General features: G+C 40.3%; 1 protein-coding gene across 1 annotated transcript; it reads left to right on the top strand.

Moving 5' to 3' along the window:
- Positions 1–12436: 12436 nt before the first annotated feature.
- Positions 12437–12841, top strand: LOC110932387. The gene has a single exon (XM_022175726.1). The coding sequence runs from the start codon at positions 12437–12439 to the stop codon at positions 12839–12841; it is 405 nt and encodes a 134-aa protein (XP_022031418.1).
- Positions 12842–17235: the final 4394 nt, after the last annotated feature.

Raw genomic sequence — 17235 nt, 5'->3', positions numbered from 1 at the left:
TCGCCCAAAAAGCCATTGAGGTGCTTGCTTGCTTCACATATATATAGGAGTTAAATTGTAAGATTTTAGATACGCCAAAATTTTAACAGGAACGCTCTAGTATTGAGAATCCCGAGTATACGATACCCCGTTGGGTGTTGTTAGTAGTCGTTTTTGGAGCACGAGTAGGAGTAGGAGTAGGGAAACTCTACATCAACGTGCCGTAGATAGTCTTGAGTTATACTCTCGTTTAAGTTTATGTTTAGTTATTTATTATTTATTTTTAGTAGTTAATATTAGTTTTATTATTAGTAATAATATATTAGTAGTAGTAGTGTTAGTATTATTTTTAACCAGTAGTTCTCTGAAGATTAATAGCACACTCAGACTAGGCCAAATAACATGTTCTTAGGAGAAGTACTTGCATAGTTCAATTGAGTGACGCTAAAAGAAGTAAACTATGTTGTATTTTTTTATGTGCTATATATATATATACGTATATATGTATATCTCTATGTGATGTATATAGTTGTTATATTATAATGATGTATCATACATACTAGTAACTCTTTATACTCATATTCCTTTAGGAAGGAGACAATGTCTGAACATAGAGATGAACAAGGGTCTAGAAATAATCCGAATAACATAAGGAGAGAGGAAGGCTCTTATAGGACTCGAACTCCCTCTCACAGTGTCAGGTCCCGGTCTAGTACAAGTGTGCGTCTAAATACTGAGGATATCCACAATATAACTGTGGAAGTGGCTAAGGTAATGAAGAATGCACAAACCGGTAATGTTAACCAATCTGGAGAACGACATGAAGAAAGCTCAGCAGCCTCCACGCCAGTACAAAGGGAAGGAATGGGCGAAAGGAAAAACACTATTGCAACCATGCCACTAGAAGGAAAAGGTGAATATTCCAAATCAGAGGAATGTACTTATAAGCACTTCATGTCCTGTAAACCCCAGTCCTTTGACGGAAGAAAGGGATCACTAGAAGCTCAAGACTGGCTCAACAGAATGGGGTCAGTATTAGACATATGTGAGTGTGATGACCGCAACAAAGTACGGTTCGCCGTACATATGTTTGAAGCTGAAGCCCTTCTTTGGTGGAACATTGTGGTCCGAACAGAGGGAAAAGAAAAGGTTAAGGAGATGAAGTGGGAGGAGTTTATTCATAAGTTTCTTGCTAAGTATTGTCCTCCCAGTGAGACTGAGCAACCGGAAGTGGAATTCTTTTAGTTAAAAATGGGAAATAAAACCTATCGAGAGTATGTTTCTCGTTTCAACGACATATCTCGACTGGTTTCTTATTTAGCATTGACTGAGGAACAACTGATCAATAGGTTTATTTGGGGTCTACCCTCTGAAATGAGGGTGTTTATCAAATCCAAATCCCCCAAGACTTTTGCAGAAACTGTTGAGGGTGGCGCCGTTATGGCTGCCGAGATGATTATGCGCATGTGCATCGATTGTAGAGACTTGAATAAAGCCACTATAAAGAATTAATACCCTTTGCCCAGGATCGACGACTTGTTTGATCAATTACAAGGGGCAAGTTATTTCTATAAAATAGACTTGAGGTCTAGATACTACCAAGTGAAAGTTGCACTAGAAGACATACCTAAGACTGCCTTCAGGACTAGGTATGGTCATTATGAATTTTTGGTAATGCCATTTTGGATTAACCAACGCACCTGCAGTGTTCATGGACCTCATGAACAGGTTTGTAAACCTTACCTCGATAAGTTTGTGATCGTTTTTATTGATGATATCCTTATCTACTGTAAGATGAGGTAGAACATGAACAACACCTAAGAGCAGTCCTTGAATTGCTCAAGAAAGAAAAACTCTATGCAAAGTTCTCTAAGTGTGAATTTTGGATACGTGAGGTGAAATTCCTAGGCCACGTGATAAATGAACATGGAATACAAGTTGACCCTGCAAAGATCGAGGCCATCAAGAAATGGGAAGTACCGAAGAATCCCACTGAAATCAGAAGATTTCTGTGGTTAGCAGGATACTATAGAAGGTTTATTCAAGACTTCTCAAAGATTGCAACACCATTAACCACACTAACCCAGAAAGCTTCTAAGTTTAATTGGGGACCTAAACAAGAAGAAGCCTTTAACACGTTAAAGCATAAGTTATGTAGCGCCCCAATACTGTCACTTCCTGAGGGAATAAAAGATTTTGCCGTCTACTATGATGCATCTCACTATGGTATGGGATGTGTACTCATGCAAAGAGGCAAAGTGATTGCCTACACCTCTAGACAGCTGAAGATTCATGAGCGGAACTACACAACCCATGATTTGGAACTTGGTGCCATAGTGTTCGCGTTGAAAATTTGGAGGCACTATCTTTATGGTACAAAGTGCACTATCTATAGTGACCATAAAAGTTTAAAACATATATTTGAGCAGAAGGAGCTCAATATGTGGCAGAGACGATGGATGGAGTTATTAAGTGATTACGATTGTGAGATCCAATACCATCCAGGTAAGGCAAACATAGTAGCAGATGCTCTAAGTAGAAAAGAGAAACCTCAACCAATAAGAATTCGTGCAACCAGAATAGAGGTTAAAACTAGTCTCTTAGATCAAGTTAAGAATATACAACAAGAAGCCTTAAAAGAGAATCATATTGTAAAAGAAAGAATGATTGGGAGACTGAAGCTACTGACAATGGGAAATGATAATATCCTTAGGTTCAACAATAGGATATGGGTTCCTAATTTTGGAGGACTGCAGGATACAATCTTAGAGGAAGCTCATAAGTCTAAGTATTCAATTCACCCTGGCAGTGACAAGATGTATAAGGATTTAAGAAGAGATTATTGGTGGCCAGGAATGAAGTGATCTATTGCCCATTATGTGGAAAGTGCCTTACATGCCTTAAGGTGAAGGCAGAACATCAAAAACTGATAGGTCCGTAACGATCCGATTTCAGTCTCGGTTCAGTGAAAAATATGGAGACGGGTGATTTGAGCCAATAACAATTGATAATAAACAAGAAAGATTGAAACTTTAATGATTGTAGCAAAAAAGTTTCATTGATAGCGATAAAAGAGATACAAAGATAATCATCCACCCCGGGTGAGCTCCCCGGGGTGGCGGCTCACAAATGCACCCCTCACAAATGAGGTCTACTCTACTATTTATAGCCCCTGAGCCTTGTCCTCCAAGCAAGCCGCCCCTTGCTTGGAAAACCTACTAAAATCAGTAAAACAAACGACAGTAATAACTAAATTCGCTACCTCACACAAATAATAACATCGCTAATTAAAGACGTTTTAATTGATAACATCATTCTCCAATTTGACCCAACAATATTCCCCCGAGAATGATGCTATCAATTCTTCATTTGATCTTCAAAACATATCTGACGTCGTCTTCGAATCTTCACAAATCGGCCAAATACCCAATTTCTTCATTGTCGTTTTCCCCCGCAAATGTAGACCCTCCTATATCTCGTCAATTAAAGCTCCGTATCTTATTTAAAGATAAATTGTAATAGACATGTAATAGGGTTCAAACTCCAATGATAAAAATCAAATAACTAGCTTCATTCTAAAGATCTTCAAGTCTATCAGATTCCATATATAAGCTCTCGATCTTCCACTAAAGTCGCTGGTAATTTCTTTAGTTGACACAACCCCAACAAATAAAGTCGCTAGCCAACAAAGTCGTTCCAAGCCTGATGTAAATTATAAGGCCCAAAAAAGTTGCAATCATCAGAGCATGTCGAATATCATATGTCAGCAAACATTCTTCAAAATTACATCAACAGCAATCATGCTCCAGTGTGGCCCCCCACCAAAATAACAAACATTTTCTCATCAGTTGATGGGCCCATCAAAAATACATATGCATTCAAATACATCACCAGCCGTCATTCTACATGTTGGTGTTGAAAAATAATTTAATCAAACAATTAATTTATTAATTACCGAGTTATCAGCCAAACCAGTTTGTTCCAACTTGAGCAAACTGATTAAAGAAAGGTAGAAGGAGACTGTCCCGTTGTCGGACGAATTTAAAGAACAAGTAAATTAAAACCAACCTGGCGAGTGAGAACGAAGATCCTTGAACGAAAGCCTTGAACTGCACGGAAAAAACTCCTGTCCTTAAAGGATTTTACGCGCTCGTATTGCTGTGAGCTGCAGCGTAAACTCCCAGGATTTAATGCAGAACTGATCTGGTATTCCAACAGCAATGGAAACCAGAAAACGCAGAAGCTGGAACGAAAACACGAACACACAGTAGAGAGAGAGAGAGCTGCGAAATTGTGTGTGAATAAATGGGTAGCAGGAGCCTTCAATTTATAGGTTTAGGATTCACCAAAGAATGAGAAAAACGTGGAGAGATATACCTAATCCCATACGAATTCGTTTTTCTGGATGCATATCCATACGAATTCGGTTACAGAACAGCTATCCAATACGAATTCGAATCAGTATGGGATAACCCCCACTGTTTCGAATTAATCTCTATCTCCTTATCTCATTTGAACCCCAGATCTGACCCACCTGACCAGACCTTAGCTAAAAATAAAAGCTCCTCAGCTCCTCGCGACGATGCGTACGTGCGAAGTGCAAAGTGCGCCTCAAACGCGCCCATTCGCGCCTCAAACGCGACCATTCGCGAGCTCGCGGCTCGGCTCGGCTCGGCGCGCGTGTGGGCTTCATCCACTTCTCAACCCATTTAACACTTTGGAGGCCCATAAGGGGTAATCCCTTATAAACCATTCAAACTTCAATCACTCCACCAATGTGGGATGGAGGAAACATACCAACTTGTATGTTCCTCTTTAATATTATCTATAATATTTCCAACAATCCCCCACCAAGTTGGAATGTTTCCTTTCACTTAGACTAATGATGTCACTAGGTGTCACGAAGATTAAACCCAGTTTATGTTGATAAACAAGAAGAGACAGATTAGATGGTGTCCTATGGAATTAAACCATAAACCTGATAGCCCCCTTCGGTTTACCCCCACACATCACCAGCTGACTTTGCGTTCTCACTGAGCGCGAATATGGCCGTGCGCTATAAATCCTTTTCATGACCCTTTAGAAGATAAACCACTAATCTTCACTCGAGGCGGCACCACCCCTAGATCATATAGGCAAAGTTTTACATCATCCACGTTGCTTGGATGCCTCCAAAACTTTGTTAAGAACATAAGCTCACCCTTGTTCTCGGCAACGACGTACTATCATACCTCACATGGATCTATCAAATTTGATAGTACCTTCTATCGTTAAGTGACTTCGTTGTTACCCATTAAACTTGAGAAATAGGAGCACTAAGTTCAAGTTGGGTTTCCATCACTAACGATTCTATTGTGGTTTTAGACCCATGTCTCTCGCGGTATTCACAACCAAATCTCTCGTCAGAGGTTTAGTAAATGGATCTGCCAAGTTCTTACTTGTCTTGACATAGACAACCTTGATGGTACCACTTTCAAGCAGTTGTCTCACATAATTGTGCCGAAGACATATGTGTCTTGATCCCCCATTATACACTGCGTTGTACACTTTAGATAGTGTGGCCTCACTATCACAATACATGGGAATAGACGGCATTGGAACATCCCACAGACGGATGTCAGTAAGTAGATCTCTAATCCACTCTGCTTCCTTACCAGCCGTAGCCAGCGCTATGAGCTCAGCTTCCATAGTTGAGTGGGCAATACACGTCTGTTTCTTGCTCGCCCAAGAAACTGCTCCTCCTGCTAGAGTGAAAATCCACCCACTTGTAGATTTTGAATCATTTGTGCGATCAATCCAGCTTGCATCAGAATAACCTTCAAGTATTCTGGAAGAAGACGTGTATGTCAATTCTAAGTTACTGGTCCTTTTCAGGTATCCAAGTACTCTACCCACTGCCTTCCAGTGTTCTGTCCCTGGATTAACAGTATACTGACTCAGTTTGCTTACAGCAAAAGCAATATCAGGACGAGTGCAATGCGTTGCATACATCATACTTCCAATAGCACTCGCATACTCTAGTTGAGCCACTGCTCTTCCAGAGTTCACATTAAGTTTCACACTTGGATCAAACGGAGTATTAAACTCTTTAATATTTAAGTGTTGAAACTTAGTCAGAATTTTCTCTATGTAATGAGATTGACTAAGAGAAATCTGACTTCCAGCTCTCTTCACCTTGATCCCAAGAATGGTATCAACTTCTCCTAGATCTTTCATCTTAAAGTTCAAGGACAAATATTTCTTAGTTTCAGAAATACCTTCAAGGTGAGTGCTAATGATCAACATATCATCAACATAGAGACAAATCACGACTGTATAACCGGGTTCGCATTTAGTATAAATACATCTGTCAGCACTGTTGTGTCGAAACCCGAAAGCAGTCACAGTGGTGTCAAATCTCTCATGCCACTGTTTAGGAGCTTGCTTCAAACCATACAGAGATTTAATAAGTCTACACACTTTATTCTCTTGTCCAGGCATCACAAACCCTTCTGGTTGCTCCAAATAAATCTCCTCATTTAGATACCCATTTAGAAATGCTGTCTTTACATCCATTTGATGGATGTACAGCCCTTTCAAAGCAGACACCGCTATTAGAGTTCTAATAGAACCTATTCTAGCCACAGGTGCAAAGGTATCAAAATAGTCGACCCCTTCTCTCTGCCTATACCCTTTAGCAACTAATCTCGCTTTATAGGCAGAGATGGATCCATCTGGATGATACTTCCTTTTGAAAATCCATTTGGATCCAATAGGTTTCTTTCCCTTAGGTAGATCAGCTAACTCCCAAGTTCCATTTCCCATAATGGAATCCATTTCATCATTGACTGCCTCCTTCCACAAAGGAGCATCTCTTGATGACATTGCCTCGTTGAAAGTTTTAGGATCATCATCCAAATTTACAGCAAAAATGACCTCTCTCGTCACTTTCTTTTGAGTTCCTTCAACCAGGTAAGAAAAGAAATCATCTCCATAACTTTTCTCTTTTCTAACTCTAGTACTTTTCCTTGGTTCTTCAACTATTGGTGAGGGTTGAACCCTTTTCTCAGAAGTACTAGAAGTTGTGGTGCCATTTGAGTTTTCATCATCTCTAGAAAACTTGTTCTCAAAGAATTCCACATCTCTGGATTCTACAACTATACCTGATTCGTCATCCAACAATCGGTAAGATTTACTATGCGAAGCATATCCAATGAACACACTCTTGAAAGCTCGTTCTCCCAGTTTGAGTGTCTTTGGATCAGGTACGCGATAGTAAGCAAGACAACCCCAAACCCTCAAATGCTCTAGGTTTGGTTTTCTTCCTTTCCATAACTCATATGGACTCGTAGGTATCACACGACTAGTGATCCTATTATGAACATAACATGCGGTTAACACAGCTTCCCCCCACATATTACGAGGTAGACCCGATTGGTTTAACATACAGTTAGCCATCTCTACCAAGGTTCGGTTCTTTCTCTCAGCCAAACCATTTTGTTGGGGAGTATATGGTGCAGTTCTCTCATGTATGATGCCTTCTTCTTCGCAGAATGCATCAAACTTTCGGTTAAAGTATTCTCCGCCTCTGTCCGAGCGAAGAATTTTAATGCGTTTCTCCTTTTGTTTTTCAACCTCAGCCTTATATATTTTGAATGCCTCAAAAGCTTCGTCTTTTGAATGCAACAAATAAACATATAAGTATCGGCTCGAGTCGTCACAGAAAGTGATAAAGTATCTTTTACCCCCACGAGTAAGAACTCCATTCAGTTCACAAATATCTGAATGAATTAGTTCTAGTAGTGATGTATTGCGTTTATGAACACTTGGAAAAGGTTTCTTTGTGAATTTTGATTTAACACAAGTTTCGCATTTTTCAAAGTCTTTATCATTTAATTTTAATAAACCTTTAGTTTGCATTTTTTCAATGTTTTTAATATTTGTATGAGCTAAACGTTTATGCCATAAAGAAATTGAACAAGCGATATAATCAGAAGACATAATTTCATTCAAATCAAAACCAATTGCATTACATTCACCAACACTAGAACTAACACTACCACCACTATCACTATCACTTTCATTCCCAAACCCATCAATCACTGAAACGCCCCCTTGATCCGAATCTTCTTCTTCACCAATCCCATCTTCAGCTAAGTCAAGACGATACATTCCACCCGTGTTCTTTGCTTGACCCACATAGATGTCATTTAGAGAAAACTTCACACGGAGATTCTTGATAACCAGCTTGTAACCATTCCGATCAAACTTATCAGCAGAAACAAGACCCTTGGTGATACCAGGAACATGCAAAACGTCCTGAAGAGTAACCACTTGACCATCTCTAAAGTTTAGCCGCACCGTGCCTTTACCACGAACCTCTACACGATGTCCATCAGCACATACCACCACTGTTCCTTGAGGAACAGGAGCATAAGTCAGAAACGAGCCACGATTCCCACAAACATGAACAGTGGCTCCAGAATCCAAAAACCATCCTCTACATGCCACAATGCGTGTATATTGAGAAAGCATGTTAACTTCACCAAGACCCACATTGGCCACTAGATTGGTGACTTTCTCAACATCAATAGCACTTGTAGAACCAACCGTAGATCCAGATTTCCTTTGAGAGCACTCTCGTGCATAATGCCCTGTTTCTCCACAAACATGACATTTACCAGACCTCTTTGGTTGATGGTTGTTAGTGTGTTGTGACTTCTTGAATTCTTTCTTCTTTGGTGCTGTAAACTTCTTATTCTTTGATGATGCCCCTTTTCCCTTTTGACCAGATCCACCAGCAACATGATTCACACTCGATCCGACTTTACCTCTTTTGTCCCTGTTGCGCGTTTCCTCCTCAATTCGAAGGTGCTTCAACAGTTCATCCAAAGAGTAGTCCTCAGACTTGTGCATCATTCTCTTTGAGAAATCTTTCCAACCAGGAGGCAATTTTGCAATAATAACCCCTACTTGAAATATTTCTGGCAGCGGAATAGAAAGTGCAGTCAATTTGTTAACAAGAACTTGGAGTTCATGCACCTGCTCCAAGATTGACTTGTCATCGACCATTTGGAAGTCTAGGTACTTGGCAATAAGGTATTTGTTAGTACCTTCTTCATGAGCCTTGTACTTATCTTCCAAAGCTTTCCACAATTCTCTAGCACTTTTTATCGGCGCGTACAAGTCATAGAGACGATCCGAAAGGGAATTTTTGATGTGACCCAGGCAAAGATCTTCAGCTTCCTTACGGATAAGTCTTTGCCTTGCCAAATCTTCATTTGGGAGCTCTCCTGCTTCACCAGGAGGGTCATCAGGGATTGCAGGCAAGTCAGGATCAAGGATATAGTAAAGTTTCAGCACAACTAGCATGAACTTAACCTTGTCCGCCCAGCGGGTATAGTTCTGACCATCGAATCTGTCCAACTTGACAAACTCTTGATTCATGAATCTCAGATTGGCTGTTGGTAGTTCAGAGTCCATTAATTCTGTTGATTAAAACACAAGATAAAATCCTTTAAGATTGTTGAAAAATAATTTAATCAAACAATTAATTTATTAATTACCGAGTTATCAGCCAAACCAGTTTGTTCCAACTTGAGCAAACTGATTAAAGAAAGGTAGAAGGAGACTGTCCCGTTTTCCAACGAATTTAAAGAACAAGTAAATTAAAACCAACCTGGCGAGTGAGAACGAAGATCCTTGAACGAAAGCCTTGAACTGCACGGAAAAAACTCCTGTCCTTAAAGGATTTTACGCGCTCGTATTGCTGTGAGCTGCAGCGTAAACTCCCAGGATTTAATGCAGAACTGATCTGGTATTCCAACAGCAATGGAAACCAGAAAACGCAGAAGCTGGAACGAAAACACGAACACACAGTAGAGAGAGAGAGAGCTGCGAAATTGTGTGTGAATAAATGGGTAGCAGGAGCCTTCAATTTATAGGTTTAGGATTCACCAAAGAATGAGAAAAACGTGGAGAGATATACCTAATCCCATACGAATTCGTTTTTCTGGATGCATATCCATACGAATTCGGTTACAGAACAGCTATCCAATACGAATTCGAATCAGTATGGGATAACCCCCACTGTTTCGAATTAATCTCTATCTCCTTATCTCATTTGAACCCCAGATCTGACCCACCTGACCAGACCTTAGCTAAAAATAAAAGCTCCTCAGCTCCTCGCGACGATGCGTACGTGCGAAGTGCAAAGTGCGCCTCAAACGCGCCCATTCGCGCCTCAAACGCGACCATTCGCGAGCTCGCGGCTCGGCTCGGCTCGGCGCGCGTGTGGGCTTCATCCACTTCTCAACCCATTTAACACTTTGGAGGCCCATAAGGGGTAATCCCTTATAAACCATTCAAACTTCAATCACTCCACCAATGTGGGATGGAGGAAACATACCAACTTGTATGTTCCTCTTTAATATTATCTATAATATTTCCAACAGTTGGCCCAAGGAATGATTAGGCCAATCATTGGCCCATTATCACACAAGGCCATGCAAGTTGCAACAACCAAAACCCTAGCCGCAAATAGCATTTTCCTGCCGACTTCACCGGAATTCTATAGATTCCGTTCAACCTTGTCGTGCCGGAGGAACCGAACACCGTAGCACCTCCGTATACCATGTGACACTACGTTCGCTACCATCACACAACCGTTAAGGTCATCGACCATTAAACTTCGCTGGAGAACCTTCTGGTTATCATCTCTACCATCGTAATTCCGCTGTCAACCACCATACTCTCTGTTGCACAGCACCATCGGAACCAGTCGCCACCCAAAACTCTCATAATCTTCATCACCATCTTTAATCCAAACCATCACCTTCCATCACCATCTAACGTTGGTAACCGACACTATTGGAACTCATCGCCATTCACCATATAAAATCGTCACCGAACACCTCTATATCAACGGTCATCGATAGAACTTTTGACGTCCTGTATCATCACCATCCGCTGCTGCCGGAGATATGGCAGCAGCCGGCCACCTTACATATTACCGAAGAACTGAACATGTCGGAAAACGAACCTGATTTACCATGTTATGTGTGACCTCTATGTCTCATCAGGGGAACAAAGTCCAGCTCCCGGCTTCTCCGGTCATCTTCAACATAGACGTCGGATGATTAAAAACATTACACCAAACTTTCAGATCTGGATCCATGGTGAAAACCCTAGCCGCCACCATTTTTGAACTCCACTAACCAACAAGAAACATTTACTGGATTAACAAGTATAGCTGTCGGATCTGAAACATCATCAAATACATGAATCTGTACTAGTTTTACGTCTCCGACGGGTTTCCGGTTAAGATCCGACCGAACCGAAAGCTGAAACGAGCCACCGAGGCTCTGATACCAAATGATAGTCCCGTAATGATCCGATTTTAGTCTCGGTTCGGTGAAAAATAGCGAGACGGGTGATTTTAGCCAATAACAATTGATAATAAACAAGAAAGATTGAAACTTTAATGATTGTAGCAAAGAAAGTTTCATTGATAGCGATAAAAGAGATACAAAGATAATCATCCACCCCGGGTGAGCTCCCCGGGGTGGCGGCTCACAAATGCACCCCTCACAAATGAGGTCTACTCTACTATTTATAGCCCCTGAGCCTTGTCCTCCAAGCAAGCCGCCCCTTGCTTGGAAAACCTACTAAAATCAGTAAAACAAACGACAGTAATAACTAAATTCGCTACCTCACACAAATAATAACATCGCTAATTAAAGACGTTTTAATTGATAACATCATTCTCCAATTTGACCCAACAAAAACACTCTGGATACTTGCAACAACCAGAGATTCCAGAATGGAAATGGGAGAAAATCACCATGGATTTTATCATAAAGCTCCCAAGGTCAAGTCACGGTTATGATACTATTTGGGTAATAGTGGACAGACTGACCAAGTCTGCACACTTTGTGCCAATTCGTGAGGACTATAAGATGAACAAGCTAGCTCAAATTTACACCAAAGAAATAGTCTCACGACATGGGGTGCCTGTATCGATCATATCAGACAGAGATAGTCGTTTCACATCTAAATTCTGGCAAAGTTTCCAACAAGAGTTGGGAACCAAGCTTAATCTAAGCACTGCATATCATCCTCAGACGGATGGGCAGAGTGAACGGACTATTCAGACATTAGAAGACATGCTTCGGGCTTGTGTAATTGATTTTGGTGGAAGTTGGGACACTCATCTACCACTCATCGAATTCGCCTACAATAATAGCTATCACGCCAGCATCAAAGCTGCACCTTATGAAGCTTTATACGGAAGAAGGTGCCGAACTCCTATCTGTTGGACGGAAGTAGGGGAAAGTCAACTATCTGGACCAGAAATCATTGTGGAGACTACAGAAAAGATCCAGCAAATAAAAGAAAAGATGAAAAGTGGTCAAGATCGACAAAAGAGTTATGCAGATCACAGGCGTAAACCCTAGAGTTCCAACTAGGGGATAAAGTAATGCTTAAGGTATCACCTCTGAAAGGAGTGATTCGGTTTGGAAAGAAGGGAAAGTTGAAACCCCGATACATTGGGCCGTTTGAAGTAACAAGCAAAGTAGGACTAGTGGCTTATCGGCTAAAACTTCCTGAACAGCTGGCAGGAATACATAATACTTTTCATGTATCAAATTTAAGGAAGTGCCTAGTGGACGAAGCCCAACAAATACCCCTGGAAGACGTACGGGTTGACGACAAACTCAACTTCATCGAAGAACCACCACAAATCGAAGATAGGAAGGTTAAAAAGTTATGCAAGAAGGAAATCCCGTTAATCAAAGTCAAGTGGAACGCACGTCATGGACCCAACTTTGCATGGGAACTAGAAAACATAATGAAAGATAAGTACCCTCATCTTTTTAAGTAATGACAAATTTTGAGGACGAAATTTTTGTAAGGAGGGAAGTATGTAAAACCCCGAACCTTAATGTGCTGGTTATAAACGTGTGAAATATGTAATTTATATTTCATATATTGTTAAACGAGTAAGATGATGGTGTGAAAGGTGAAATATCTTGACAAGCCTTGGCTAGGAGATCGTTTAATATTAATAATTAAATATATTATTTTTGACCTTACTCCGTTTTAATGAAACTTAGGTTAAAACGTAGATAAAAATATGTTCGTTCTAATGACATATTCGTCGTTTTATAAAACGTCATATTTTAAAAGTTATACAAGACAAACGAGTGAAGCAGCTGAATTAATATAACTAAGCTAGCTAGCTAGCACGTCAATTTTCCCATCGCCCAAAAAGCCATTGAGGTGCTTGCTTGCTTCACATATATATAGGAGTTAAATTGTAGGATTTTAGGTACACCAAAATTTTAACGGGAACACTCTAGTATTGAGAATCCCGAGTATATGATACCCCGTTGGGTGTTGTTAGTAGTCGTTTTTTGAGCACGAGTAGGAGCAGGAGTAGGAGCAGGAGTAGAGAAACTCTACATCAACGTGCCGTAGATAGTCTTGAGGTATACTCTCGTTTAAGTTTATGTTTAGTTATTTATTATTTATTTTTAGTAGTTAATATTAGTTTTATTATTAGTAATAATATATTAGTAGTAGTAGTGTTAGTATTATTTTTAGGTACTAGGGTTATTGTCAGGGGCGGGTATTGGGTAGCCTAGCCTTAGTTAGGCATGGACTGATCACCCATGCTTAAACAAGGTAGGGTTAACCAATATCTAACCATGATAATGACTAGTTAGGTGTACCATTACCTAACCTAGGATTATGTAATTGTGTCAGGACCTTGAGACATAACCCAGTCATACTAGCGGCAGTTAAGCAATTGCTAATCAGGTGAGTCATCATACGTGTCTTTTTAAACTGTGATAGTATACTCGTCCAAAACTGGTAATAATGAGAATGCTGCAGTATGCATGTGTCAGTAGGGGTATATGGAATCCTATTATGCTTAATGAGGTGTGTCACTCTGGGAAGGGTAATAAGGTGTTGTACCCACAGGCACTTCGTGCTTATAAGGTCCAGCGACACACACTCATACCTATGTGACAGCCGTAGGGGGACACAGCTGGAGGACCAGTATGTCTCTTGTACGGTGGTTTGTGACAAGTCAAATGTGACCTATAAGGTTCAATGAGGCCCAACCTGACTATAATGTGGTCACATGCCCATATTGTGTATGCATATAATGTAAACTGTGGTCTGTCTTTATAAAAATTGTATAGTATGAGCTCACCAGTATATATCTGACGTCGTTTTGAGTATACTTATCTCAGGTGAGTCATGAGGAAAGCTATAGGAAATACTTGACAGTTGTGGAGTTTTAGAAGATCAAGGAGTTCTTAGTTGCCAAATGTTTGTAAATAAATAAAGTGTTGTACTCAGACTATTATAAGTTTTAATGAAAGTTTAGTTTGTTTCCGCTGTAAGTGTATCAATTGTACACAATCACCCGGGTTACGGGGTGAGGGTGTCACATTGGTGTAAATTTGTAATGTTGTTGTTTGGTTACCTCGGTTTGAGGTAGCTGTGTTTTCTTAATGAAGTTCACTTTCAAAAAAAAAAAAATAGATTTAATGGTTGTTCATTTACCATTGATTTAGACAAAAGGGTATGGGGAGGGTCATCCCCATGAGGATGGGCCGCCACGTAGGACGTCACATCACCATCCTTCATGGGATGGCCCTCCTAGCAAAATGAAGGGGGTGGAGGATGGGCCTACCCCACATCATTTAATTTTTATTGTTTAATTTTTTATTTGTTTAACTTTTATTGTTTAACTTTTTTATTTGTTTAACTTTATAAAAACAATTCAAAATTTAAATAAAAATAAGACATAAAAGAAGATAATAAAATCCATTACCTAACATAAATAAAAATTACATAACCTTAAAAAATTACACTACCTAAAATTTATAAAAAAGACTAGATTTGAAAATTAATAAAAATTACACTACTCGCTATCTTCTTCGTCACCGTCCCCGCCGTTTGCGTTGTTCCATATATGTTCTACCAAATCGGCCTGAAGGTTTGCATGCGTGAAATCGTTGGTTAGCGAGAACGAGTTTAAATCTTGTTGCGCCGGATCTACCGGGACAGTATTCCCGATAGATGCATTCTCATTATACTCACAAATCGCCCGACCTTCGTCTTCAATAAACATGTTATGGAGCAAAATGCAAGCGTACACATAAAGGCGCAACCTCTTCGGTGTGAACGCACGTGCCGGTTGTTCAATGATGGCCCTTTTTTTGTAGAACACCAAAACAACGTTCGATGTCTTTTCTTGCCGCTTCTTGACGCTTGACGAATATTTTCCTTTTTTCGTCCTCGGGATATGCAATAGTCTTGACAATTGTAGAGTAAGACGGATATATTCAGTCAGCAAGATAATACCCGCGTCTATACTCAACCCCAGAAACTGAAAAATTGGTGTCCGGACCGGTTCCATTTACGACGTCGCTGAAGATCGCCGATTGGTATAGCACGTTGAGGTCGTTAAGTGAACCGGGGAGACCAAAGAAAGCATACCAGATCTACAAATCTTGAGATGTCACGGTCTCAAGTATTAAGGTTGAATGGTCGTGATTGCCTCGCGTATATTGGCCTTGCCACGCATTCGGGCAGTTCTGCCACGCCCAATGCATACAATCAATGCTACCGAGCATGTAAAGACCTTCAAAAATGTCCCTAACTAACCTATAAATACAAACCCCGGACCTCTAAAACCTTATTGCACATGAAAAATCAAGAAAACAAAGTTCTTGAGTCTCAGGCGGGCCGCGTAAAAGACAAGTTATGTATTACGCGGGCCGCGTCAACTTGATGTTGACCGGATAAGGATGCCGGGGACACGTGTTGACCACCTAGGGGACCTACGTATGACCAATCAAGTCTACGCCTAGACTGGGCGGCTAGGCGGGCCGCGTAAACGTAAGCTGAGGGCTTACGCGGGCCGCGTGAGGCCCCAATTTCAGCTATAAATAGCCTGTTGCAGGCACAGTCCACTGATGTCGAAATCATTTCGTAAAAACGAATTCTCACCACTTTTCAATCAAAAATTCAATTAGTATAGCGAGGCGCTACCACGATACCGGGTATTAACTCGATCGCTATTACGATTCAACGTCCGATCGATCGAAACTATCCAACAGATGTTTAAGTGCTGCCCACATTAGGGTTATACTTTGTCATTCGTCGTGATTTCGACTTGAATGTTTGAGTGCTGTCCAAATTCGGGCTATACTCTGTCATTCGTTGTGAATCCGCAGGATGGTTAAGTATTGCACTTTGTCATTAGTTGTGAGGGTTTTAATCTCGTGAATTGTCGTAACTGCTGTATTAGTTACTAACCCAGTTTGTGTGCATTGTTAATTAAATTAGGTTAAACAAGGCTAATAAGTAGGCTTATACACTGCTCGTTAAATCTGCAATGTGAGTCATTCTCTTTTTATCAATTGTTTTACAATACTCCAAATTATTTTCCAAAGTTATAATTACAGTGATTAAGTTTATGTAGTCTTCAATTACAGCCGGTATGTGGGGTATTGTGCACATTACTACTATTTTATCAGATTAGGTGGGCGAGCCTAAATCATGATACCCTGTTAGGTGAACGGACCTAAATAGGGATATACGTCACTTGTGGGTGAACGGACCTACAGTGATATGACCACCGTCACCGAAACGAGTCGAGTGACAAATACTGTGGGTAGTTGGTTGACATAGAAACATTGTAATCTCTCTTAATACTGTAAGTTATAACAAATGGGTCGGTTTCAGTAAAAATGAATGATTCACTCAGTATTTCCCCGCTGACAAAACCTTTTTCAAACATGTTTCAGGTGATCTGTTGTGAGCAAAGAAAAGTGTCGTGAAGCACTACAAGCTTAGAGAAGTGGCTCAATATATATAAATAAAGAAACATGTTTTGTAAAATTAAGATTTCCCAGTGAAATCATTTTATTGTAAATTACTGGGTTTATCCCTAAATTATGTAAACGAGCAGTTTAATATTAAAAGATCCTATTTTAAAAGACTTCCGCTGTCGCTTAAATTTAATACCACGGGATTTCCTGCCTCGCACCTCGGGAACGGGTCAAACCGGGGCCGAGGGCCGTGACAGGAAAAAGGTGGTATCAAAGCCACTGTTTTAAGCTTATCACTGATTTAAGCTGATTTTAGCTTATTTAAGTAATTAAGAAATACTTTGGAATTTCTAATTGCCATTCTGTGAATATGTGTTTTACTAACTGATTAATTATTACAGTATGGGGAAACAAAGACTTTCTG

This window comes from Helianthus annuus, chromosome 3 (genome assembly GCF_002127325.2).
Source record: "Helianthus annuus cultivar XRQ/B chromosome 3, HanXRQr2.0-SUNRISE, whole genome shotgun sequence".
Classification (NCBI taxonomy): domain Eukaryota; kingdom Viridiplantae; phylum Streptophyta; class Magnoliopsida; order Asterales; family Asteraceae; genus Helianthus; species Helianthus annuus.
This window is presented reverse-complemented; position numbering and strand designations above follow the sequence as displayed.